Source organism: Acomys russatus, chromosome 13 (assembly GCF_903995435.1).
Source record: "Acomys russatus chromosome 13, mAcoRus1.1, whole genome shotgun sequence".
Taxonomy (NCBI): domain Eukaryota; kingdom Metazoa; phylum Chordata; class Mammalia; order Rodentia; family Muridae; genus Acomys; species Acomys russatus.
Window position 1 is genome coordinate 18,534,608 of NC_067149.1, and position 27,488 is coordinate 18,562,095.

General features: G+C 49.6%; 1 protein-coding gene across 1 annotated transcript in view; it reads right to left on the bottom strand.

Moving 5' to 3' along the window:
- Positions 1-27,488, bottom strand: part of Cfap100 (cilia and flagella associated protein 100) — a 53,070-nt gene that overhangs the window by 16,641 nt on the left and 8,941 nt on the right. Inside the window, exon 5 of the mRNA XM_051154674.1 lies at positions 7,417-7,611. Coding sequence (XP_051010631.1) covers positions 7,417-7,611 — 195 coding nt within the window. The remainder of the gene's footprint in view (positions 1-7,416; positions 7,612-27,488) is intronic.

Sequence of the window (27,488 nt, forward strand, 5' to 3'; positions counted from 1 at the left end):
CTGTGGACAGTCTGAATCAGCCCCATATCCCACACCTGGGATTAACACATAACTGAGTTTGGGTTTTATTTATTTATTTATTTTTGGTTTTGTTTTTGTTGTCGTTGGTTTTTGAGACAGGGTTTCTCTGTGTAGCCTTGGTTGTCCTGGACTTTCTTTGTAGACCAGGCTGGCCTTGAACTCATAGCGATCCACCTGCCTCTGCCTCCCAAGTACTGGGATTAAAGGTGTGTAAGTTTTTAAAGAAGCCAAAACTTTCCACTACACCAGACCATGCCAGGGAGCCAAGAGAGAGCAGTACTGCGCTGTAGGGGTACGCCAGGGATAGCTGTGGTCTCCAGTGGCCTGGGATGGAGGAAGTCAGGCCTGAGTAGGCCTGAGTGGAAGGAAGGGTGAGTGATGAGCAGAGCCCTGGAAGACCAAAAAGCCTGTCTGACCAGCAGGAAGGCTCAGCCCAAAGCCTAGGAGTCTATAGGACTAGAGAAACTATAGTCTCACTGCAGGCAAAGGGTGGGGCAGCTGGAGAGTCAGGCATTCTGGGTTCCAAGCTCCCTTCTGTCAAATTATTCTGTGTTCTAGAGTCAAGGGAAATTTTTCCTGGTAGTAAAATTTCATTATCCTGTCATAAAAATCACAAGACAAGCTGGGCGTGGTGGCACACACCTTTAATCCCAGCACTCGGGAGACAGAGGCAGGCGGATCGCTGTGAGTTTGAGGCCAGCCTGGTCTACAAAGTGAGTCCAGGACAGCCAAGGCTACAAAGAGAAACCTTGTCTCAAAAAACAAACAAAAAAGTCACAAGACACTAAAAACTAAACAGAAATAAAAGGAAATGCCTTATGACCGGATTTCATGGAGGTGTTTTTCTCAATTGAGGTTCTCTCTTTTTTAGATGACACTAGCTTGTGTCAAGGTAACATAAAACTAGCCAGTTCAATGGGTCACTCCACATCAGACTGCTTCTGGGTGGCTGCATCTTCACTGCTCCCAGTGGGGAAAGAGTCTCCGCCTCCCATCCTCCTCCATATTATCTTCTTTTTGCCATTTATTGATAGTGGCCTAACGTGTATGAAGTGCCATCTCATCTGGAGTTTGACTGTAACGTCCCCATTGTTGAGATCTGGGTGGCCATCGGCATATCCTTTAAGTCCCTTGGCTCACTTGGGGACTTCTTTACAGTTTGTCATTAAACTTTCAGGGTTCCTTATAAACCCTGGCTTTTAATATCCTAATACAGATTTCTAAGTGCCATATCAGTGTCTAACTGTCCCAGGGAGGGTACAGAGCGAGAGAGCAGTGGCGCTGAGATGGTGGGTCTCTGTGCAGCTCCTCAGCCATCAGACGTCCTAGCAGCAGTTAACCTCGCTCAGGTTTCTAGAAGATAAGGTCACTTTGGCCTCCCTGACACATGAAGCTCCATCAGGAACATAAGCCATCGCTCCAGGGGCTACCATGCTACCAGCCTCCTGGAATTGACCACCCTGTCCATCACTCTATGTCCAGGGGCTACCATGCTACCAGCCTCCTGGAATTGACCACCCTGTCCATCACTCTATGTCCAGGGGCTACCATGCTACCAGCCTCCTGGAATTGACCACCCTGTCCATCACTCTATGTCCAGGGGCTACCATGCTACCAGCCTCCTGGAATTGACCACCCTGCCCATCACTCTATGTCCTGGAAGATGTATACATCTGACTAGAGTCCAGAGTTTAAGACGGGATGTTCAGGGAGGCATCACTCAAAAAGTGAATAGATGACCAGACTCTGAGGGGCTCAAAGAAGGAAGATGCCACGGTGTGGGGGGGAGTAGTGGATGACCCTCATACACACTCCATGATATGCACACACACACACACACACACACACACACACACACACACCATGTGATTTCTTTTAAAAATCCAGTCAGTACAGAAGAGAGGGTGGGGTGGGAGGAAGGTAAAATAATACTAAGAATGTGTGAAATTTTCATAATCATATTATTTATTTCCCTAAAATTATATATCAACATAAAGGTATATATGCACACATATTACACACATACACACACAATGAAAGTGTCTCACTTGGATAGCAATGTACCCCATTAGAGCCATACACCAACAAAACCCCCAAATACCAGGCATGAGAAATTCCTTTTTTAGTCCTTGCTGTTGTCCTTGGTTGGCTCCCAGAAGTTGAAGCTAAGTTTCTTTTCTGGAAGACACCATGCGCTTTGCACACAGGACTCAGATGACCCCAGCTGGATCTGACCTGCAAGCCTCCTCCTTGAGGACTAAGGTCTCATAGCACAGGAATGTGCTGTGCGAGCTGCCAAGGGAGGGAAGCCGCCAATAGTCCTGGTCAGCTGTGATGCCTGTGAACCAAGCTGCGTGGCCACCAGCAAGGCACAATAACCCTAGTGCTGCAGTGGTGTCACACACACTGACAGATTTCTAACTGGACTTACGCTGTGCTCAGCAGGAAGGAACCTATGGCTGTACTAGAAATCTAGCCAGGCTTGTCTAGTGCCTAGTCTTATGTCAACTTGACACAAGCTAGCATCATTAGAGAGAAGGGAGCCATAACTGAGAAAATGCCTCTGTAAGATCTGGCTGTAAGGCATTTTCTTAATTATTGATCAATTAGGGGAGGGTCCAGCCCATTGTGGGTGGAGCCACTCCTTGGCTCCTGGTCCTAGGTTCTATAAGAAAGCAGGCTGAACAAGCCATGGAGAATCAGCCAATAGTCCGCCCTCTTCCATGGCCTCTGCATCAGCTCCTGCCTCCAGCTTCCTGCCCTGCATGAGCTTCTGTCCTCAGTACTGTTAATGATGAACTGCTATATGAAACTGTGAGGGGGAAAAAAAAAACAACCTTTCTTCCCCAGGTTGCTTTGGTCTTGGTGTTTTCATCACAGCAATAGTAACCCTAACTGAGGCAGCTAGTCAGGCCATGCATCTTAGAGGAGAGCCTCTTACCAACTTTTTCCTAAGCCAGTGCAATTCGGAAGTATATATATAAGCATAGGGCTCACCCTCATCAAAGGCATTTCCCTTTGCAGCGGAGATCATTACACAAAACCACAACCAGTCAAAATGCAGACAAGTGATTGTGGCGTCTAACTCTGAATACATCTGTAACAGCCGCTGCACTTTATAAGGCTTGGGGAATATCAAGGAAGAGGGGGCAGAAAGCTTGTAAGAGGCCGAGGATGGAGAAAGGTCCTGTGAGATTGTGCGTCCTAGAAATGACAGGGAAGCTTCACTCGTGATACTTCGATAATATGGCTGCCCAAACAAGACCTGAACAATGACAGCACCAGTGGATATGCTATGGCAGTGGCAGGGCTGGAAATCTCATGGGGCCTCAATCCTAGACAAAAAAACAAAAAAAACAGAACAACCACAGGCAACTAAGGAATGCTGAGAGCTGGAGAAATAGTCGTCCCCAGGAACAAGGCACCTAATTGGTCATCCAATATCACGTGATCAGCCCTGAACTCATAGACAAGTAACACGGCATGTGTGTGTGTGTGTGTGTGTGTGTGTGTGTGTGTGTGTGTGTGTATGTCACAGTTTTGAGAGAGAATGGAGCGCACATGGGAAGGATTGGAGGGATAAAAAGGAGGGAAGTGATTTATATTTTATTTTTTAAGAAACTATCTGGGCAAAGGGCCAACAGTGCCAGACCCTGGGAGGATGGCGGAGCAGGACTAGAGTCCCTCAGGAAGGAGGGCTGCTTACTGCTGCCTCTCTAAAACCCTCTCCAAAACCCAGAAGCACCTATGTTTCGTCTCCCCTGTATGACCAGCACAGTCCTGACAACAGCAGGGACCTAGCTGTGGCCCTCAGAGTTGCCCAGTGTGCACAGCATATGTGGACAGGAATGTCTTATGGGCTACATAGTATGTGGGTGACTTTGGATGCATGGCTAGTGAGCTGGGTAGTTTTATGTCACCTTGACATAAACTAGAGTCATCTGAGAGGAGGGAGCCTCGATGGAGAAACTGCCTCCATAAAATCTGGCTTAAAGCCTGTATGGTATTTTCTTAATTGGTTATTGGTGTGGGAGGGCCCAGCCTATTGGGAGTGATACCACCCTGGGCTGGTGGTCCTGGGTGCTGTAAGAAAGCAGACTGGGCAAGCCATGAGGAGCAAGCCAGTAAGCAGCACTCCTCCATACCTCTGCATCAGCTCCTGCCTCCAAGTTCCTGCCGTGCTTGAGTTCCTGCCCTGACTTCCCTCAGGCTGTTGCCTGAAAGTGTAAAGAGAATAAACTCTTTCCTCCCTAACTTGCTTTTGGTCATGGTGCTTATTACAGCAGTGAATCCCTAACTGAGACTGCCAGGTTGCAGCTCCCAAGATGCAGTGAGCTCACAGAAAACCAGGTCCCTCAGGAAGCTGCTGTCCCCAGCCCCACCCACCAGGGAAGGCCTGCCCAGACACCTACCCCACTGTCCATGAATGAGGCTCCTCACAGAGAGAGATGGGCCACAACCTGCCTTGCAGCAAAATGAATTTGGCCACTTAATCAAAAGCCCTATATCATGAGGGTCAGGTTCTGGCTTAGATATCCTCAGTGCTGTGTCCCTGAGTGAGACCTACACTGAGGCTGGCTGCAGGCCGGTCCTTCTGTCTCAGCCTCTACAGGAAGTTGTGGCCAGCTCTGGGCTTCCTCTGACCTCACAGCTGGCCTAGGCCTGCCAACACCAGGGCTGGCTGGCTGGCTGGCTGGCCTGGCTTTCCCACATACTCACAGACCCTCAAGTCTCTCAAGGCATCACCTGCTGCTTTGCCTCAGTGCTACAGGGTGCCCCTAGCACTCCCACCTCAGGTTCCCTCCCCAGGGGTTTGGTTACAAACTCCCATCTTCTTGTAGTGGCAGAGTTTTCCAGAACTGTTCTGTGTGGAGAGGTGACATCATCCATCTCAGCCTTTATTTTTTTTTTTTTAAATTCACTCTCACATGAGAGAGGAGGAGAGAGATATAGTGAATATGGGGAGTGGGGGCTCTAAGTATCCTTGTGGGAAAAAGTATGTGTAATAGTTCAATTTTTGGAAATACACAGTATCCATTGTTGGCAGTTGGCGACAAAGCACATTCCATTCACACTGTGGGATTTCAAATCTGCTCAGAAGCATGAAATGACTCTAATTCTTTTCTTTTTTTTTTTTTTTAATATAGCCTTTTGCAACAGGGCCTCATTATGTAGCCCAGGCTGGCCTCGAGCTCATAGTCCTCTTGCCTGAGTCTCCCCACTACTGGGATTACAGGTGTGTTCCACCACTCCCGGGAATACTCCATGTGTGGACTCATGGGAAAAGCATGGTGCAGAAGGGCATTTCTGTTGTGTGGGAGAAAGGACATACTATAGATGCATGTGCACAGAGCTTGCTTGGAGGTGTCTGAGCATCACCATGGTACCTGAGAAGATGTTGGGAGTAGGCTTTCAAATAGGTATGTGCGGGGGTGGGGGGGGGGGTGTAGAAATATACTTTTGAAGTTTGAGCCGTGGTGGACTTTCCCTAAAAACACATTAAGTTGGCATTTAAAAGTTGAAGTGAGCCAGGTGTGGTGGCGCATGCCTTTAATCCCAGCACTTGGGAGGCAGATCGCTGTGAGTTCGAGGCCAGCCTGGTTTACAGTGTAAGTCTAGGACAGCCAAGGCTACACAGAGAAACCCTGTCTGGTAAAAAAGCTGAACTGAGTAGATGATGCAGTTATGGTGGCACTGTCTACCTCAAAGCCCCCCAAGACGCCACCTAGTGTGAGCACTGACAAGCACACATGACATTTGGTCTGGGACCAGCCCATCTGCCTCCTCCAGGCTCAGCCTAGCAGCCACAGCAGAAAACAGCAGAGAGGTTTGCTGCTGTGGTGGCATCTTTCCTGACCTGCTGCCTGCAATGTGTTAAGTCCATGGCCTGAAGTCCGCATCCCCACAGCACCTCAGAATGTGGCCTTGTTGTTAATAAGGTAATTGCAGGTGTGATAAATAATGCTGAGAATGGCCTGGCACAAGCCCAAGTCCACTGTGCTGATAAAAAAGGGGACAGTAGGACACACACACACACACACACACACACACACACACACACACACACACACACACACAAAGTATAAAGACAGAAATGGGTGGTATCCTTAAAGCCAAGGGCAGTCAAGATGTTAGGTGCTCACCAGAAGGCAGAGAGGCCTGGGTCAGAATCTCCACAGACATCAGAGGGCACAGCCTTACATTCCTTTCTCTCACTCATGGCCTCCAAAGCTGTGCGGTAGTGGCACACACCTTTAATCTCAGCACTAGGGAGGCAGAGGCAGGCGGATCTCCGTGAGTTCGAGGCTAGCCTGGTCTACAAAATGAGTCCAGGACAGCCAAGGAAGGCTACACAGAGAAACTTTGTCTCGACAGAAACCAAAACAAAAACAAAAAAGGTGTGCAACCAGCATCTACTGTTTAAGCCATGAAGCCCCTGGTGATTGGGTCTGTATCTCAGCTGCCATGAGAAATTTTAAAGTGTTGATTTAGAACTACTTAAAGCCTTGTGTGAGTTCACACCTAACTGTCCCAGACTCCAGGGTTCCTTTTGACCTTTGGGAGCCCCCACCCAGCTTAGTACTTACTGTCATGGACCGGATTCACAGGGAACTTAGAGGACTGTGCCTTGGACATCATGGCTGAGGACCAACCGGAGTGCAAAGCGTAGCCTTAGCTGAAGGAGATTCTCGCCTGGGGAGTGACACAGTACTTGAGTGGATGGGCCCCCCAAACCCACAGCCTTCCTTAACCCTGAGTGGCTGACAGCACCTTGCATTTCCACTACGGGGCCTAACACTGCGTATACCCTGTAATGCAGGTTTGATGGGGTCCACTGGCCTCCTCCTGGGCAAGGCTGGATCTTCCTGTTCTTAGAACACAGCAGCTTTGGTTTGCCTGGGGCCTCTGTGCAGCATCTCACTAGCTGAGGTTGGAGGACTGGGGTGGGGCTTTTCCCTTTAAATCCTGGCTCAGATGTCACCCTTGGACACCTTCCTGCACCATTGCATGTAATAATCCTGCATTTTATTCTTTACAAGCAGTTACCACTTAAAAGACTTTTATTGTCATTTCTCCCAGAATGCAAGGCCTCTATTCCACTCGTCAGATCCCCTGACAGTTGCTTGCAGTTTGAGCCATCAGGACCTCAGCCCCTTTAGAAGAGGAATCCAGCCTCCTAACACTCTGAGCTATACTTGCCACCGCATGCTCTATGGCAAGAATGCAGCAACAAGGGAGTGGATAGGTGCTTAAATTAGGCCTGTCATAAAAGAAGCGGAAAGGAGCAAGGGATAACGCAAAGTCTTGCAAGGGGCCTGAGCCCCACGGCCACTCCGCTGGAGCCCCGGCCCCGCCTCCCCCCCCCCCCCCCCCCCCCCCAACGCTTGCACCCACCAGCCGCGCGCACCCCGCTCACTCCGAAGCCTCGGTCTGCAGTTCTCCAGTCTTCTGGTCCTGAACTGCGTTTATGGCGCCAAGGCAACCATTCTCGCAAGAGCTGTGATGTCACAAAGTCTCGGAGGCGGGCCCGGACACACAAGGAGGGCGGGCGGACAGGCGGGCCCAGAGTCCCGTGCAGGACTGTAGCAGCTAAAGAACAGAAGACACAGAGACTGGGAAGGGATAGCGACCAGGTCAAGCCAGGGTTGGAGCCCTGGCACAGGGTGCATTCGCCCAGCGCTGCAGCCTCACCCACCTCCCAAATTCTCCTGCCTGTCTGTGAGGATTTTGTTGCAGCTGGGGCGCAGCCTGGCTCCTCGGGGATATTTAGGGGTCTTGGGAGTTGGGGTGGAGGAGAACGACTCTAGAACAGTCTACAGGCTAGGTACATGCCAAACACAATTCCCCCTTCCCCGGCCCCAGCTCCTGGCTCTATTCAAGGTCGCTGGCGCCACCTGGTAGGTGGAGGGATAGGTCCAAGGCAGGAAAGCCAGGGGTAGGAACACAGAAGGGGCTCCTCGAAATGGGTGGACCAGGGACCCTGGAATCACCAGAGGGGACAGTATCCCGCAGGGCAGTCTAGCAATGGGCCATGGGAGAGCCGGGCAGAAAGTGTTTGTGAGCGTTGCATGTGGTTTGTGCATAGGTGAGGCTTTTTATGCAGCTAGAAGCAAGTGGCTTCCTGCATGCTGGTCCGGAGGAGCCTCTTATGCTGTGGTCTAGAACCCCCACAGTTCCTCAGCTTCCCTGCAGGCTGTCAGAATAACCAGGACAAGCCATACACACACACACACACACACACACACACACACACACACACACACACACACGGGAGGGGGGAGCACTACACCAGGTTTGAGGATTAGCAAACCAAGAGACGTGCTTATTAATAATTCAGCTAGTCAAGCATGGTTTGTCTTTTACACCATGAGGCTTTTAAGAATCTAAAATAAAATAAGAATAATAAGCCACCCAAAGAGAAGAAAACGAATGAGAGTGCTACCAATCCTGGCCCTAGCACACTTGTCCTGAGTAGCCTGTGGACCCTGACAGGGTGTTTCCTACATACCAGGTGCTGTTCAGTACACTTAGCAAAGCTCCGTCATGTAGCGCTTACTACCATCTTGATTACCAGATTGGGTTCTGAACCCCACCACTTCTCAGTGTGAGGAACCACTGTGAACCTAAGTTCCTAGAAGCAAGTCACACTTCTGTTCAACGTTCTACAAGCCGAAGTGGTGGATGAGACCTGAAGGATTGTGAATTGTGGTGGATTTTTGTTTTGGTTTGTTTTTGTTTTGGTTTGGCTTGGGGTTTTTTTTGGGGGGGGGGTGTTTGTTTTTTGTTTTGGTGTTTGTTTTTGTTTGTTTGTTTTTTGTTTTTGTGTGTGTGTGTGTGACAGGGTTTTTTTTATGTACCCTTGGCTGTCCTGGACTCACTTTGTAGACCAGGATTGTGGAGAGTTGGATCTAGAGATAGATTACCTGAGGCAATATTAGCCCTCAAAACAGGGATGCATTGATTCCCTCTGTGATTGATGGAACATTCTCGTGATTGTTCTGAAATTCTTTTTGGAAGGTCCAGACCCCTAACTTCCACCAACCCAAAGGCTAAGAATAGCCTCCTCAGGTGGCATCTGAGGCCCCTACAGCAGAGAGCCCCACCTCCTTCCTTGTAACCTGAGTCTGTGTTCCTGGGCCATAGCTACTCACATTGGCTACAGAGTAAACTCTTACTCCCTGGGAAACAGAGCTGGTTTGGTCTCAACCCCACGAGGGCAGTTTCCCAGACACACCCTGACTCCCACCTCTTACGGGAGCTTATGGGTTACTCAAAACAGTGTGTCTTCTACTGGAGATCTGGGAAGCCTGAAAGTGTGCTGGGTGCTGACGAGAAGTTCTCTGCTGTGGCTCTCTGTTACTCACAAGGTGAGAGAGGAAGTCATCTAGAAGATGTGGCATAATATGGAAATTTAAACAAATTTTTGTTTTTACTTATGGGGGGGGATGTGCCTGTGTAGAAGTCAGAGGACAACTCAAAGTGGGCTTTCTCCTTCTACCATGTGGCTTCTTGGGAGCAAACTCAGGTGAACAGGCTTGGTGACAAGTGCCTTTGCCTGCTGAGATTTTAGTCTTAGCCTAGTACCATTGCTGAAGAAAAGCTTGTTTTAAAGATTAGACAGTCCAACAGCTGGGCGGTGGTGGCACATGCCTTTAATCCCAGCACTCGGGAAGCAGAGGCAGGCGGATCACTGTGAGTTCGAGGCCAGCCTGGTCTACAAAGTGAGTCCGGGACAGCCAAGGCTACACAGAGAAACCCTGTCTTGAAAACAAAAACAAAAACAAGGTTAGATGGCCTATCTAAAGGGGTGGTGTGGCTGCCGCTGGCCTTGCAAGAGCCCTCTGTGTAAGCCCCTGGGACCCGCACAAAGCTGTGTATGTCTGAAGTTTCAAATTTCTCATAATAAAATGTTTTTTGAAAAGCTAACAGTCTTCCTAAAGGGAAACTGTCCTATTTCTCTCCTTGAAAGGTCTGAGGGGGAGAGGGCAGAGGACATACAAGAGGAATCGCTTAAAAATAGTCAAAGGGGGAAGGCATGGAGAGCTCCCAGATGCTATGCCCCATCCCATCCCTGAAGGACCCAGGGCACAGGCATAGGATGGGGGAATCTGGCCACAGTGCATCCTGTCAGGGCCACCACTGACCCTGCAGGTGGCTCTGGCTGTGTCATCTGAATGTCTCTGGCTTCCTGGGTGAGAGTTTGGGCTTGGGGAAGGGGACACACAACACCTCTACCTGGGAAAGGCATCACAGATCCCCCAAAATGGCAGACACCTCCAAGGGGCGGGGCAGATTTTTGCATCATCTCTGAGCCTGGTTTTGTCCCAGGTAGACGTTTCTGCTGTTGCTTGTCTTGGCAACTCCCCCCTGCGATGCTGGGTGGGGTAGGGCAATGTTCTTTATTCTGCAGGCAAGCTCCTACCTGTTTCTCAGGAGCCGCTTTGGAGTGGTCCAAAGATGCATGCCTTTTGCCTTGCCTCACACTTGGACTGACCCTCCTGGCAGGCGGCAGAGGCCCATACATTGCTCAGGGCCCATCATTGCCTACCTCCATCTATCAGACGTTTCCTTGGCCTCCCTGCCCACCGCTGGTGAGCTGCTAGGTCCAGTGGGTAAAAGGAAAGCCAGCCATGCCCTTCCACTCCTAGAGGTCTGAACGCTTAATGTGGAACAGAACAGAACAGTACATTCTCAGGACTTCTCAACTTCAGGATTGGCACACCACCTTTTAAAGGTCAAATGTCAAGTCCCAGAATGCTTATGTGGCGCTTCTTCCTGCTCAGAGGTTGTATGCTCACCTCAGTTGCAGCCCAGAGGAGCACAGCACAGGCTCTGCCTTGGGCAAGTGAAGGAATCACCCCACACGTGTGTGTGTGTGTGTGTGTGTGTGTGTGTGTGTATCCACCAGAGCAGTATATCTGCCTCGTGGGACCACAGGCACTATTTCCCCATTTCTATTTTTCCTTGCAGTGGGGCTGTAGAAATGCATCCTTCTATCATAAAATAAGCAAAAAGCAGTTCTTCGGTAACCCATTGCCCCGTGATGCCCAAGTCCTCTGTAGTGACTGAGGTCTTAGGGATCTGGACTCTGCACCTCAGCCCCTCTACACCCTGAGTTCTGAGCCTGCCCAGTGTGAGACCTGGTCCAGGCCACCAAGTCCTTCCCCCACCCCCACCGCTCCTTCCCAGGCTAAGATGACGGTTGCTCAGCCTGGCCATCTCTGACCCCAAAGTCTAAGTTGATATGTTCTCAGTATATCCCCCAAAGCAGTGGTCACTCTCCACCAGGGCCTCTGTGGTGATTGTCACAAGGACAGGAGCCACCACATCACACTGAGCCCAGTGTGCCTCAGCGTGGGATCCAGAACACGGGGTGGTGTAGGCTGAAAGACTGTGCCAAGGTGGCCACAGATACTCCAGACTACTCGTAATCTCTTCTCTGATTGTTTTCAGGTAGACTTTGACTTTGTAGCTGAGGATGGTCTGGAACTGCCTGTGTGGATCAAGCCCTTAATCTTGTAATGCTCCTGCCTCCGTCTAGAATGGAAACAGTGTGCCACCATGTCTGGCTGTGTGCGTGCCAGCTTTGGATAAAGCCATCCCACCTGTCTTATTGCCATTTTTCACTGCCCTCTTTACCACACTCTTCCTAATTGTCCCTGGGAAATAAATATTTCCACTAAAGATGAAAAGCCAGGTAGAGGGAGAAATGGGCAGGTGAGTAGGTGGTGGGTATTGAGGACAGCTACATACTTGTGGGTGGGTGGGTGATGTGTGGGTGGTTGAGTGGAATATAGAAGGTAGGTAGGTAGCTCTGTGGTGGATTTATCATGTGTGGGTAGTTGTGGCATACACATGCTGTTGTTCAGAATAACAACTTCTGGATAGACCCACAGGTAGCGCAATGCCTAAGACCACCGCCAGGTGGCGCCCCGTGCTAGCTAGAGTCCTGGGGCCTCATGTGCCTCCTCTGCCCAAAAAACGGATTTAACAAAAAAAAAAAAAAAAAAAAAAAAAAAAGGAACCTTTTGTACTCACCAGGTGAAAGGTTCCCAGTGACGCAGACTTGTAAACAAGTTGCAGAGACTGTAGCTGGGGACCCACGTCAGGGGAGACCATGCAAACAGCGTGTGTTGACCTTGCTCTGCTCGCCCTGGTGTCCCTGGGGGAAGGAATACAGGTGGAGCCAGCAGCAAACTTCTCAGGCCGCAAGTGTCCAGGCTGCACCTTATTTGGTTAGCTGTGGAAATCTGCAGAGATGTGGTGAAGCTGAGAGGCTCAGGGCGACTCTCAAGCATCTCTCCACCCCGACCCCCAGAAACAACCCTTTTCTACCCTGCCTGATTTCAAACTTTGAGGGGATTCTAAACTCAAAAGGCAGCACCACCCCAGCCAAGCTGCACCTAGCCATCATCAGACCCCATCTGGGCTCACATTTACACCAACTTCTATTGGGGGAGGGGCCATCACACCTCCAAGATTCCACAATACCAATTGGCTGATTAGAATTGCATAAATGTGGAGGGTTGGAATGTTGCAGATCCAAAGCCAAATTATCTTGGACTGTCTTTAGGCCCCTTAATGGTCATTCCTTGCCCACTTCCTGTCTAACCTAACATCCTGTGACTACCATATTACATTTTTTTTGATATATTAACAAACCCAAAAGCTAAGAACGTCATCAGAGTCCTAGAGCAGTCCTTTGTTTTATGTCACCTACCTAATATTTCTTACTTTTCTTCGTTCTGTTACTATAAACTTGACAAGACTTACTGCATTGGAGTTTGGTATTTGAGGAGCCTGAGTCCATGATTCCAGGTCACTGGCACTCACGTTTGGCTCCAGAATCTCTTGCTTCCTTTGAAGTGAGGGCTGGGTTTTACATCGACAGTGTAAAAGGCCCCAGTGATAATTAAGTGGTCATTGTACAAATGGCTACCCTTCCACCAGCTGCCACTTCTGTCCCCTCAGGGCCTCTCAGAACCCTCTCCTGAGCAGAGGGCAGCTGTGAATGCACAGGTGAGTGCATATTCCTGTAAGGTGCTGTTCTGACCCTGGTCCCCAAGCTCACAAGCACATTCCTGTCCACGTTCCTGGAGCTCAAACTTAGAGCCATCCTCCTGCTTCAGCCTCCCGACAGCGGGGATACCAGGTGTGGGCCACCAAACCTTGCTTTCTTTCTCGTTTTTTCAAAAGAAGGTGCTTACACTTTGCTTCCTGGGTCTATCCAGTTTAGCTCTTGCCACAGGAGGCAGGGTAAGCTCTTCTGGTCAGCCCTGTTCCCTCTCATCAGCACCCCCACCCCTGCCCCACCTCCACCCAGTCCACTCAGGGAGCGGGTGCAGCCGTTTCTGGCCCAGCAACCATTGTGTCCTTGAGGAAATTTTTTGTTTGTAATGAGATTAAACATCCCCTTTCCACCCTTTTCAGGCTTATCTTCATTTTTAATATGAAATATACATGTCTATAGAATATGTAAATATACACACATTTCAAAGAACAGGAGTGTATTTATTTGTATGTGGTGTGTGTGCACATGTGCGTACCTGTGCCCTGAGTACAGAGGCCACAGGAGGACATTATGTGTCCTTTTCTCTCACATTGTGTCTTGACACAGGCTCTTCCACTGGACCTGGAATGGAGCTGGTGGCTAGTGAGCCCCAGTGACCATCCTGTCCCCAACCCTGAAAGTGCAGGGGTTACAGATGCAGGCAACCACACACCAGCTTTTGCGATGGATACTGGACCTAATTAAGGCCCTTACTCATGTATGGCCAGTATTCCCACCCACTGGACCATCTCTTCAGTGCCAGGAACAATATTTATTTATTTGGCTTCTCTAGACAGAGTTTCTTTTTTGTAGCCTTGGCTGTCCTGAACTCACTTTGTAGACCTGGCTGGCCTCGAACTCACAATGATCTGCCTGCCTCTGCCTTTCTGAGTCCTGGGATTAAAGGCGTGTGCCACCATGCCTATCTTATTATTATTTTTAAGGAACAAGTACCTCAGTCTCTGAGTCTTTCTTAGCTTCAGCTGGGGTGTTTCTCAGAATGGTCAGGGTACTGGGTACTTGCCTAGCATGAGAGCATAGCACTGGGTTCCAGCTGAGCACCACAGAAGAGTAAGAGCCCTGTATCCCCCGGTGACTTGAGCCACATGGGTACTGACTATTCCTTTATAGTACCTTGTTTAGTTTTACCCAAGGTTGAACTTAACCCCTGGATCCTTTGCCCTTCTGGGCCCACTTTGCTGGGCACTGTGACCGGCAGCCCCGGAAGGAGCATGTGGCTTCACTGCAGCTGAAGGACTCCTGCTGTAGGATTCCAGCACAGACTATTTATCTATTTACCCCTGAGAACATTTACTCTGTGCCTTTTTCCCAAGCAGCACGTGACTCCATGCATGGAAAGATGCCATTTGCACATGCTCGCTGCTGCCGTTGCCGCTCAAAGTGTGTGCCTGAGTTCCTGTCACTAGATCGCGTCAAGCTGCTTTCCCAAGCCCCTGTGCCAACTGCATGCCCCAGCTGGTGAGTTAAGTCCCCTTTGAGGCATTTCCTTGCTGCCGCAGAACGCAGTCTTCCAAGCATGACAGCAGTTACCATCTTCAGAGCAGCTGTGATGACTGGCAGGAGGCCTGTTGACTTTCCCCATAAAAAGCAACAGAGAAGTTGCCACACTTCACCTGAGGTACATGCCATCAGGGGCTCAGGATGCACTGAGTACATGGAGGTGGATGCTTAACTGATGGGGGGCTCTAAGTAGGCAGTGATGGGGGAGCCCTCACCCACACTGAGATGGAACTTCCATGATTGGGGGGGAGCTCACCCACACTCCTGTCAGCAACCCCTCACCCATAATCCTGTAGAAAAGCCAAATAAACACATTGGACTTAAGTAGAATCACACTCTGGTATGAGGTGTTTTGTTTTGTTTTGTTTTGTTTTGTTTTGAGACAAGGTCTCATGTAGCCCAGGCTGGCCTGTAATTCATTATGTAACTGAGGGTAGCCTTGAGACCCCTGCTCCTCTTGCCTCTGATGCTGGTGTGTGTCGCCCCCAACACCATGTTTTCATTGTGGCTTTAATTTGCTACCGTGGATAGGGTGGACCAATATCTTCCCAAATGCTGATCAGCTCTCGGCTTTCTTCTGTGATGTCACTGGGTGTCCTTTGTACATGCCCTTCTTTGTCTGTCTCTGCTTATCTGCTGTCATTGTAGTGAGAATTTTGGTTTCTCAGAAAAACCCAGTTAGGTTACATGAATATGTTTTTGTTTTAATCCGAGGTGTGGGATATGGGGGCTGCTTCAGATTGTCCACAGCAGCTGACTATGATTTTCCTTGTGCTCTGGTAGGGGTGTAATTTTGCCAGCTGCAGATAGTTTTACATTTGGAATTCTGGGAACTCTTGAGAATGTATAAATGCCAGAGCCCAGAGAAGGCCAGGAGCACTCTGAAGAAGCAGCTGTTGCTCCCCCCACCCCTGCTGCTTCTGGTTGCTGTTTGAAAGGAAGGCATTGGAGATATCCTGAGTACAAAGATCAGACTTACCCCCAGGGAACCCGACAACCCTAACCAGTAGGGAGTAGTGAGAGAGACCTATGCCCCCTTTCTCCTCGAACCTTCTTCCTCTCCTACCAAGTGTCCAGAGATTGGCATGGAGTACAGTAGTAGATAAAGTAGTCCAAATAAAACAACAAAAGCCAGACGTGGTGGCACATGCCTTTAAGCCCAGCACTTGGGGGACAGAAGCAGATGGATCTCTGTGAGTTCGAGGCCAGCCTAGTCTACAAAGAGTGTTCTAGGACAGCAAAGGCTACACAGAGAAACCCTGTCTCAAAAAAATTTTTTTAACAGAACAAAAAATAGGGTCTACAGTCCATGTCCTGTGAGTAACTATACCTTTGTTCCCCAGAACCTTTGTAGGTGCATCCTTGGTTTTTGTCTTACCCCACCTGGAAAGCAGCTTTACACACATCAAGCTGGGATTTTAATTTTCTGTCTTTATCTAGATAACCAATTGCCACACAATTATATATTTTAAAACTTTAAAAGCTGAGATGGCTTAGCTGCTAACATGCTTGCTTTGCCAGTGTTGAGGCCCTGGGTTCTGGGTTTGAATCTCCAGCACCCACATAAAAACCCAGGCACTGGGGAAAAAACAATAGGGGGGTCCTTGGAATTTGATGATCTGGGGTGTCTCTCTCTCTCTCTCTTTCTCTCTCTCTCTCTCTCTCTCTCACACACACACACACACACACACATACACACACACACGCACACAGAAAGAGAGAGAGAGAGAGAGAGAGAGAGAGAGAGAGAGAGAGAGAGAGAGAGAGAGAAAGTCTTTCCCACAGGACCTTCACTGTCACTCCTACTACCTACTATCTAATGTTTACCACACGTCCTTCTAGGTCTGGCCTAGGTCAGGCAGTGCCCCCGCCCATGCCTTATGCATGATCTTACAGCTTCCTCTTCTAGATCTGCCTTCCTGGGGCTCACCTGCTTGGCTTATTGGCTTCCCCCACAGTTGTCAAATCAGGACCTCTCCTGTACTGGATCCATGTGAGAAACATTTTGTGCTTCCTCCTCCTCTCTTGGTAAAGCATTCTTTAAGAGACTTCTGAAAGACTCGTGGGAGGGAAGCTTGCAAGAGCTTGTGTGTCAACAGGAGGCGTGGGTGGATAGTTTAGCTGGATACAAAATTCTAGGTTGGAATCATTTCTTCCTGAGATGCTGAAGGCCTTTTTATAGCTTGTTGGGACAATTGATAGTTTCTAAAAATAGCTAACCCAGGGGCCCAGTGAGATGGCTCAGGGGATGGAGACGCTAGCCACTAGACCTAAAGACCTGACCTTAATCCCTAGAGCCTACCTAGTGGAGGAAAAGATCCAACTCCCACAGATTGTCCTCTGGCCCTTACCTGTATGTATCATGGTGTGCGTGTACACACACACACACACACACACACACACACACACACACACACACAAATATAAAAGAATAAAATAGCCAAAGCAATACATCCAGCCTCATATGCTTCTCTGGGATCTTTCTGTTTTCCATTAGGATACAAAGAGACTATTTCTGTTCCCTTGATCCTTGATGGGTCTTGGGCTGCCTGGATCAATAGGACATGGCCTGATTGTTAAGGCTGGATCATACATAAAAGTTGATACAGCCTCTTCCCAGTAATTTCCTGGGGGGTGCTTGGAAAACAGCCTCCAGGAAGTGGGAAGCTCTGGCTCTATAGAAGACCCATGTGTGGGTCTTAGCTGGGTATACTCAGCTAAGATCTCAGCTCACTGAGATTCAGCTTTGACTCTCAGACATGGGAATGAGCAATCTCTCAGATAATTCCAGCCTCTAACATTCATACCACCCCTGATGATGCCATGTGGCAGAAGTGGAGTGTTCCTGCTCACACAAACCCTAACCAATGGAAGATTTGAGAGCACAGTAGATGTTGCCATTGTTTCGGCTCTGGGATGTTTGTTAAAGTGGCGAACATGGCTGGCAGGCCTGTCTCCATATCAGCTGTAGCAGGAAATCAAGTAGAATCACATCTATGGGAAACATTAGAATAAAATAGTTGTTTCCTAAGGTACTGTGACCTTGAAGAAATCATTGTAGAAAACATATTTTCTGTGATCTCGCATTGTTTTTCTGAAGGAGCTTTATGGTCTTTGTATGACTTTGGTCACAAGACCATCCTGGCACACCTGGAATGTCTTGTATTATTGGGTACCGCAAACAGTGCACAATAAGGACCAAAGTTGCAGGAGCATATTTTCCTTCAGGAAACATAGATTCGGGGCTTTGGTATGAGGAATTTGTTTTATCTGGGACCAACTTTTGCCTAGTAACCAATAAATATGCTTTTGCAGGCCTATTAGAGATTCAGTCCATAGAGGCTAGATCTCCCTGCTAATTCCTCCTTGAGTAACCCTCATTTTTGATCATCCCATGGGACTCAGAACACCAGCTACTGTCTGAGTAGACCCAGGGATGACAATTGTGGCCAGGTCTTCTGTGTACCTAAAGAGGTCAACACATTCTTATGTAACTTCCATACTTCTATAAGGTAGGCTGAGAGTGTAGCCCAGTGGTGGATTACTGCCCTATCTCTATAAGCAACCAGCTAATAAAAATAGAAAAAAAAATGAGTGGCCCCACATCTCCAAGTGCCCTGACATCCAGACACTTAGCTGGTTTTCAGTTTGCCATTGTTTGTCTGACAGGTGGGCACTATGGCAGATGGGAAACTTGACTGAACACAGAGGATGTGGCTAGCGATGTGAGGGTAACAGGGACATGAAAACACTGTGCTGTGGCCTGCCCACACCTCACCCATGCCCACGTGGAACTGGTCCACCACAGAGGTTGTCAGCAAAGAAACACTTTTTTTCCTGAGCTAAGAGCAAAACAAGGAATTCACAAATGTTTGGGGAACTCACAAGGAAGCCACAGTCCTGGGACCTCCTAGGCAGAGCTCAGAATCAACTAAGAGACTACAGTCTCTAGAACACAGGCAGCCTCATAACCTGAGCAAAATGCTTGTCACCGTGCGGCCACTGTCAACTGTGTGAGGGGGGCTGCGGAGGGGGGTGAGGGACATGCTAGTCTCCCAGGGCAGAGCTGCAGCCTGCCTGTCTCCCAGGCCCTGCTCTATCACAAATCCTGTGGGTCCCAGACTGTGCAGGCTGGCTTAGCCTTAGTCCCCACCAGGGAAGACTGCTTGAGTACTCAGCTCACGACAGCAAGTGCAGCAGAGAACAAAAGATGCCAAATCCTCTCAGAGGAACTTTCTCACGAGCAGAGGCCCAAGGGACAGTGCAGTGGGCTAGTGGGCAGCAGGCCAGGCTAGAGACACTGGGGCCTGCAGGGAAGGATGGCAGGGGGCGGTGTTTTCAATGAATGGTCAGGGGATCCTAGGAGACAGGGTCCTGCAGGAGCAAGGGCCTCCAGTCACCAGGCAGCAAGGGCATCTCTGACCTACACGTAAAAAATTGTGAGCATGGCTCCCCCTGGTCAGTCGCTGTGGGATTCTTGCATCTGGGAGTGCTGGTTCCTGATAGGGGCTCACAACTTCACTTTGCTGTGGAAGGGTCCTTGTGGGGGCAGGAGCTGGGTTCAGCGGCAGCTGTAATGGTCCAAGTGACGGACCTGTCAACCTGCCACCATGGCAGGTTTTCGCCTTAGCTCAGAGTGTCAGATCTCAGTGCCATGACCTTGATCAGAACGCCTTCTCATGGGGCCAGGATTTTTCTGTTCTCCATGAGGGGGAGAAACTAAGACCCAGAGAAGCCAAGCATGAACTCTATACATCTCTGAGCAGAGTCACTGTGTCTGGAGACATGTTCCTAAACTGCCCTGCCTCCCAAATGCCCAGTTGCCTCAGGAACCCATAACAGTGCTGGGTCCCTTCTCCAGGGTCCTCTCCATTGACCTCCCCTGCCTATGGCTGGTCCATCTCCAGAGATGCCTTGCTTGTTCTTTTTTGTTTGTTTGTTTGGTTGGTGGTTTTTTTGTTGTTGTTGTTGTTACTTTTTGGTTTTTTGTTTGTTTGTTTTTCTGAGACAGGGTTTCTCTGTGTAGCCTTCGCTGTCCTGGACTTGCTTTGTAGACCAGGCTGTCCTCAAACTCACAACGATCCAGCTGCCTCCGCCTCCCAAGTGCTGGGATTAAAGGCGTGAGCCACCACCGCCTGGCTGCCTTGCTTGTTCCTCCAGACCCCCCAGCTCGTGTCCTATTGGACACTGCTCTGTGAACAACTACCCTCCCCCTCTCACATTCCCAGAAGATGAGCTGGAGGTTGTGGCAGGGGCTCCCCTGGTCCCCCTGAACTCATTTCTCCCTGGAGGGGCCACAGACAGCCCACCAGCAGAAGTAAGTGGTAACCGCTCCTCGGCTGTCGGCTGATCTTTTTGATGGCCATGATTCTGTTTTCTTTACAAATAGGGTATTTGTTTGTTTTTATTCTTTCTTTTTCTGGTTTTGCTTTTTGTTTTGTTTTGTTTTTCAAGACTGGGTTTCTCTGTGTAGCCTTGGCTGTCCTGGACTCGCTTTGTAGAACAGGTTGGCCTCGAACTCACAGCAATCCACCTGCCTCTGCCTCCAGAGTGCTGGGATTAAAGGTATGCACCACCGCCGCCCTGTCTGTTTGTTTGTTTTTTGTTTTTCAAGACAGGGTTTCTCCATGTAGCCTTGGTTGTCCTGGACTCACTTTGTAGACTAGGCTGGCCTTGAACTCACAGTGATCCTCCTGCCTCTGCCTCCCGAATGAGTGCTGGTATGACAAGGCATGCGCCACCACACCCATTTTTAAAGGCCAGGGCTCTGGTTTTCAACAACCTGGGCTCAAATCTTGACTCTGTAGTCTTCTCCCTGTGTGGCTTAGGGTGAGTTCATTAACCTCTCTGTGCTCTCTGTGCAATAGATGAAAACAGTTCTTTACTGGATTATGTGAGTTGACACTCCTCAAGCACTTGGAATAGAGGCACTGGGGCGAGGCACGCTAAGGACCCTTCAAGGATCCACCCTGAGGCTGCCCTCCCTCAAATGTCCTTAGCACACGATGGACACCCACCCCTCACCTCCCCCCCCTGCACTGGCAGCCTGGCTCTCTCCACCTCCTCAATCTTCTATTCCTGGTGAGTCAGCTTGAGAGAGATCTTCAGAAGATCTAGGTTGGAGTATGTCATCACCCGGTAGCCTCCGCTTACCTTGAGTCACATCCTCCCTGGGGCCCACAAGGTCCAGTGCCTGCCCAGCTCTGACTGTCCCTGGGCTGTTCGCAGCCACGCCAGCCTCCTCTCGGCTTCTTAATCACGCCAGACTCACTCACTGCCTTTGCTCCGCCTGTCGCTTCCTCCTCCCCACCCCCACCCCCAGCCTCTCCTTCAAGATTTCTGCCACGTCCCCCTGCAAGCTGTCTCCCATGGACCTATTTGGAGTCATCGTCCACGTCTCTACCCTGGCTCCGTGGCACCATCATTCTGTCTCATGTCCTTTTTCATTTCTACCCCTTCTGACATCACATGTCTGGGACACATGGAGACAACTCCGCTTCCATACGTTCTCGTGTAACTCATTCAAGGGTAAAACATGGATGACTTCTACGTTCTCTGATGGGACAAATGCTCCTGCAGACTGTAGCATGACTGAACTGGGAGTGTCATGTGCTATCACCCAGCAACGCAGATGCCCCGCCTCCTTCTAATAACCTCTCTCTGGCGTGGAGCTGAATACCACTCAGTTGCCCACACTGGGGCTGGACCACATTTGACAGACAGCGGGGGTGCAGTGGGGTCTGCACCCCAGACCTTCCCTGCCCACAGTCGCATGCCCCAGCACAGAGGATGCAGATCACACAGACCTCGCTCTCTTTCGAGCTTTTGGTACCCAAGACTCCCGTGCTTCTGATCTCTCCAAAATGCCCAAGGCTGTGCAGGAAATACCTTGAATCAGCCGAGGCATAGAAGGGAGCCCCAGTCAGGCGAGGAATGGGTGAAGGGCCATTTCCTGGTAGCTGCAGACATCTGGGCTCTGAAGAGGGAGATGGATGAGGTTGGCCAAGGAGGCTTGCAGTTAGTCACCACTCACATAGTAGGGGCAGCGGGGGAGAGGGCAGCCCAGCACTGTGCCATTGTGATCGCCAGGGATATAAAAGGAATAGGAGCTAGTTCGGAGCCACGGTGCATTCTGAGATTACTCAAGCAGAAGAGTCAAGAGCCATTTAACCCATTTCTGTCTCGGGGACCCTCACATCAAGATGCATGGATCATTGGGGGAGGGGTGGGTTGGTGGTTCTGAGACGGGGTTCCATACTGTAGACCAGACTGGCCTCGAACTCACAGACATCCTGCTGCCGCCTCCTGAGTTCTGGGATTACAGGCATGAACTGTATGATCTGGTTTCCCCCCCCTCAAGCCTGACGCATCAAAAATCTGAGATCTGGTCTTCTCAGAGGATTGACTCACTGCCTGTTTGCAGCAGCAAAGGCAACGCCAGTAGGAGGCGCTGGTGAGGTGGGTGTGGGTCCTCCCACTGGGCGGCTACCCAGGAATTGCCTGAATACCATGCCGGACAATCTCATTAATGGGGACAAGCAAGCCCTGTCACAATCGCTGGGTCTTAAACATGGACACATTTGGGATCTGGGGATATGGGTAAGCCTGTGCCTTCGATCTCTGGAATCCACGTTAAGTTGGAAGGAGAGAGCTGACTCCACAAAGTTCTCTGACCCTCTGACCTCCACATGTGAACTGTGGCATGTGTGTATGTGCACCGCCTGCCCTCCACTCCCCCCTTTAATAATACCAGTAAAAAAAAAAAAATTTTTTTTTTTTATAGACACACTTTTTGGCCCAGCATCTCAAAGGAATGGCCCCTGAGGTAGCCTTGACAGTGTGGACAGAGGAGGTGGGATTTTCTAGTGTTCCCTCTCCTGACTGACTGAGTGACAACTCTGAGTCTCAAATAACTCCTGCTCTGGAAGCTAGGCTCATGTGTCACTGTCCTGGCAGCTGGAGTACTGGCAGGGCCCTCGGGAGCCCACACTGAGCTGTGGCTGCTCCCTGGAGTCCTCCTCAGGCTCCGCCCACACTGGCCCATGCTTTGTCCTTTGAGCCAGCCTTGCCTAGGGACCTTTGCACACCCTAGGCTCCCAGCCAGGGCTCCTCTTGCTGGACCCTCTGCCTGCCTAGGCACTTAAATCTTTTCGGTCTCTACACAAAGTCCATTCTGGGAGACATCAGGCACCTGTCTTTATCACAGCATGCCCCGCCTGACAGCCATGGCTAAGCACATGTGAGGGCTGGAGAGAGCTGTGCAGGTCAGCTGTGTAGGTCTGCTGGGCTGTCATCTCTCCAGGCTCTGGAGTGGGGCCTTGCATGTGGTTCTATCAAACCCCTCCACCATCATCCGGACCTCCACGCCCAGAGACTGAGCAGTAGGCCATCTGTCCAAGTACCCCTCCCCTTCGGCCTGACCGCACCTCTAAGGTGCTGATACCTGTTCCCAACCTCAACAGTCTGTGTCATCATCAGTTTGCAAGGCCCAATACAGTTTCTTTAACCTGACAGCTACATCTTGGGTGTCACTGTTCCCAGGTGACAAATCTGTCCTGGAAGTAGAAGGAGCTTGTCCTGTCCTTCTCTGCAGTCTGGACTGTGTCCCTGCACATGTTCTTGCTGTTTAGATTCCCAGTCCCGAGACCTGGAGAGTGACGCGTCTGCCTTGTAGCACCGGGTACAGCCTGAAAGCAGGAAGGAAAGCCAGTGCTCACTGCCCTCTCTGTGGCAGATTACACAGCCCCGTGTGTCTCATGATGGCCTGGGATGCTGTGAGTTCTCTGGGCCTCTGGCTCAGGCTGTGTGGTCAGCAGGGGGCCCCTCCCTCCTTTCAGGTGGGATTTGCATAGAGACCACACACACACACACACACACACACACACACACACACACACACACACACACCTTCTAAGGCAAGATCAAAGGGGAGGATAGGCAAGCCAGGCCTGTCCAGTCTGTGCAAGTGAGGTCCTGACCTTGACCTGGGGCTGGATAAAATTCCAGCTGCTGGGAAGAAGTTTTAGGTTTCATCACTGCCTCTCCGCGGTTGAAAGAGGCCAATATTTTACCTTGGGGGATGACAATGAGACCAAACACATGCTGGACCTTGATGCAGAGGTGCAGAGGGATTTTTCTAAGCTGATGCCAAAGGCAGGATCCATGGCTGCATTTAGCTTTAGAAATGTAAACAAATTGGTCCATTTCAAAAGCATGTTGGATGCAGATAAGACTGGGTTTAACTATCTTTCAATTCCTACTCCTTAGTAAGAGAAAGGTCTGGATACCAGATCCTGGGTCGGCCGGGGGGGGGCAGGGGGTGCACACAGGCCCTCCACAGGGACTCCCCATGTTAGTCAAGGGCAGATGAGCACCTGGAAACCTGCATCTAGCAATTATAGGATCAAAAAGGCAACACAGTGACATGTTTTCATTTGTTAAACTGGCAGCCAGCTGTACTTTGTATCAAGTGAGGGACCTAGGAAGGGAGGCCTGGGAGCCTTTGGGACTGAACCTGTCGAATGGCCACACAGGACTGGAAATCCTAGAGAGCAGTCAGGTCCCAAATGTCCCAAAGAAAAATACCCCTTGCTTCACTCTCCTGGTCTTCAAATTCCTCTTTAAGAAACAGGACAGAGGCTGGGAGTGTGGTTCAGAGTGCGCGCCTGCCGTGCGGAAAAGCCTTAGGTTCCATCCCAATGCTGTATACGCTGGGCATGATGGGTCACGCCTGTAATCCCAGCATTGAGGTGTAGGAGGCAGGAGAATTCAGAAGTTAAAGTTCTTACAAAGTCATCCTCAGCCACACCTCAAGGCCAGTCTGAGCTACAAAAGACACAAACAATGCCAAGAGGGGGGTGCGGTGGGGGAGACAGAGACTCTGAAAGGAAGGCAGGTCAGGAAGGAGCTAGGGTGGAGCTCAGAACACTGACACTTAGGGTGTGGTATCCCTAGATTCCATCCCCACTATACACCCATTCCCAAAGTAATAGAAATTCATAGAAACACAAGCATCAAGGATATTTATTGCAATTGACATTGTGTTTGCTGTGCTGGGCACTGGACACGGGTTCACGCACGCATGGCAGTAGCCCTGCCACCTAGTGCCAACCTCGCCCTCTTTTGTATTTTTCATTTTGAGACAGGGTCTCACTAAGTTACCGAGATGACCCTGCTCTCACTCTCTACCTCAGGTTTCTAGCCTCTGCAGCAGCTGGGAAGACAAGCCCAGGCCTCCAGGCCTGGCTTTTTATTAGAATCTTATATGTGATAGTAAAGTCGAATTCTCTAAATTGGATTCCAGGCATCATAATGCCCAGTAGCTCATTGCACATTTCAAATAGTAATGGTGAGGGTTTTAAATGCACCCAATCCAAAGGGAGAATAGGTGTTCCGGGCCATACTTCACTTATCTGCACACACCTGTCGACATCACCTCCTTACTTGCTAAATGCATACTTAACCACATGCCAAATAAAAATAAAGTATGTGCTTAGAACGACTAGGTTTGCAGCTAAGTTAATGAATCTACTCTAAAGGCACCTAGACTAGCATTCATTGTAAAGATTTATTTTTATTTTCGATGTATGAGTGTTTTGCCTACATGTATGTCTATGCACCAGGTACATGCAATGAAAGTGGGTGGATGTCCTGGAACCAAAGTTACAGATGGTTGTGAGCCTCCATGTGGGTGCTGGGAATTGAACCCAGGTTCTCTGCAAAAACAGCCAGTGCTTTGCCACTGAGTCATCTCTCCAGCCCTGCCCTACGATTTTGATGATAATTTTTTAAAAAAGACTCCAAAGCTGTGCTCCACCCCCTGATATGTGTCTCTTTTCTTATGTAGTAAGAAAACTTAACAATGGTGAGATCGTCTGCATATCCTTTTCTTTTCATACTTGTTTGTGTTTGCTGAAATTTTGAACAATTAAAAAAGTGTCCATGCATGTGTGCGTGTGTGTGCAGGTGTGTGCAGGTGTGTGTGCATATGTGCATATGTGTGTCTGTACGTAAGCACATGTGCATGTGCCTGTGCATGTGTGTGTATGTGTGTGTGTGCATGTGTGTGCACACACATGTCTGTGCATGCACACATGTGCGTGTGTATCTGTCTTGTGTGCACATGTGTCTGTGTGTGCATGTGTGTCTGTGTGTGTGTGTCTGTGATACATATTCATTGTAGAAAAATCTAGAACTGTGACTATAGGTACCAGAGTGATGTCTCACACTCCCAGTACTCCATGTAAACATTAGTTAAAGTCGCTGTATTCATGATACTGAACCCTCATTTTTTTATGTTTTTTTTTCCCCGTTAGGTAGTCTGTAGATTTTATGTGACAGTTCTTTCTCTTTGTTCCTCTCCCCACCTCCTCTTTTTCTCTGAGCCCTGGCTGGCCTTGAACTCTCAGTCATCATCCTGCCTCAGCCTCTCATTTGCTGAGATTACAGGCATGAGCACCCAGGCCAGGTTCACTTGTTTTTTTCTTTTCCACTTTAAGCTTCATAAAATAGTCTTTTTAAATTTTGAATTAAGTTAGCACATGAGAATTGGGCATGTGGCTCAAGCACACATGTGTGCTGCCTAACATGTGTGAGGCCCTGAATTCTACCCTCAGTGCTTTGAAACAAAACAAACTAAATCAGTTTGAGGAGACAAGCAATAGTCTGGTGCACAGACAGGCCATAGCCAACGATGAAGAGTTTTTATTTGGTTGGTTTTGGTTCCTAATTTTATTTTTTATGAGCTTCTGACATTTCTCAAATGGTGGAGAAAACATGTTTGCTGGAAATCTGACAGAACACCTGGCCATTTCTTTGAGTTGGTTCCTGAACGTAGATGCGTGGCAGCTGCACACACAGCGTAGGTGAGCTGTGAAGATGCCAGGTTAACCGCCTCCCAGCGTCGCAGTTTTAAAAGAGTGAGTTAGAGGAAGAGTATCTGGCTTTGTGTTTCTTTGACCAGGAATGTGTTTAAAATCCCACTGAGCAGCTGGGTGGTAGTGGCACATGCCTCACGTCTCAGCATGTGGGAGGCAGAGGCAGGCAGATCTCTGTGAGTTTGAGGGCAGCCTGGTCTACAGAGTGATTTCAAGACACCTAGGGCTACAATGAGAAACCCTGCCTCAAAAAACCAGAAAGGAGCTGGGTGGTGGTGGCCCACTCCTTTAACCCCAGCACTCGGGAGGCAGAGGCAGGGGCAGGCAGATCACTATGAGTTCAAGGCCACCCTGGTCTACAAAGTGAGTCTAGGACAGCCACAGCTACATAGGGAAACCCTGTCTCAAACACACACACACACACACACACACACACACACACACACACACACACACACAAAAAAAGAAGAAGAAGAAGAAGAAGAAGAAGAAGAAGAAGAAGAAGAAGAAGAAGAAGAAGAAGAAAAATCCCTCTGAGGGAGAAAAGACACCCAGGGTCTCCTCCTCAAAGTATAGAACAGGACCACATCAGTTCCTTGTGAATTATTGTTGCTAAAATTCTTTTTCCAAAGCGATAACATCTAACCCCTCCATTGTAAGGTCCCAAAAACAAACTGAGGTGTGATGGCGCCAAAGTCCATTCTGAGGATCCATGCAGTTTATTTGGCTTAGTTACAGAGTATAGGTGAGAGGTCACAGGCGGGATCACGAGTGACCTTAAAGCAGGTGTAGTCACCTCAGTCCTTCCCCACCTATATGCTCCAGCTACCTCCCCAGGCCGCTGGCTGGGAGGTGTGGCTGGGAGGTGTGGCTGGGGGGTGTGGCTGGGAGGTGTGGCTAGGAGGTGTGGCTGGCTGCTCAGAGGAGGGTCTCATGACCCTCTGCCCCGCTTCCATGGTAACATCAACAATCAGCAAACTCCTCTGCAGTGACCTTTTGCAAGCTGACATGGATGATTT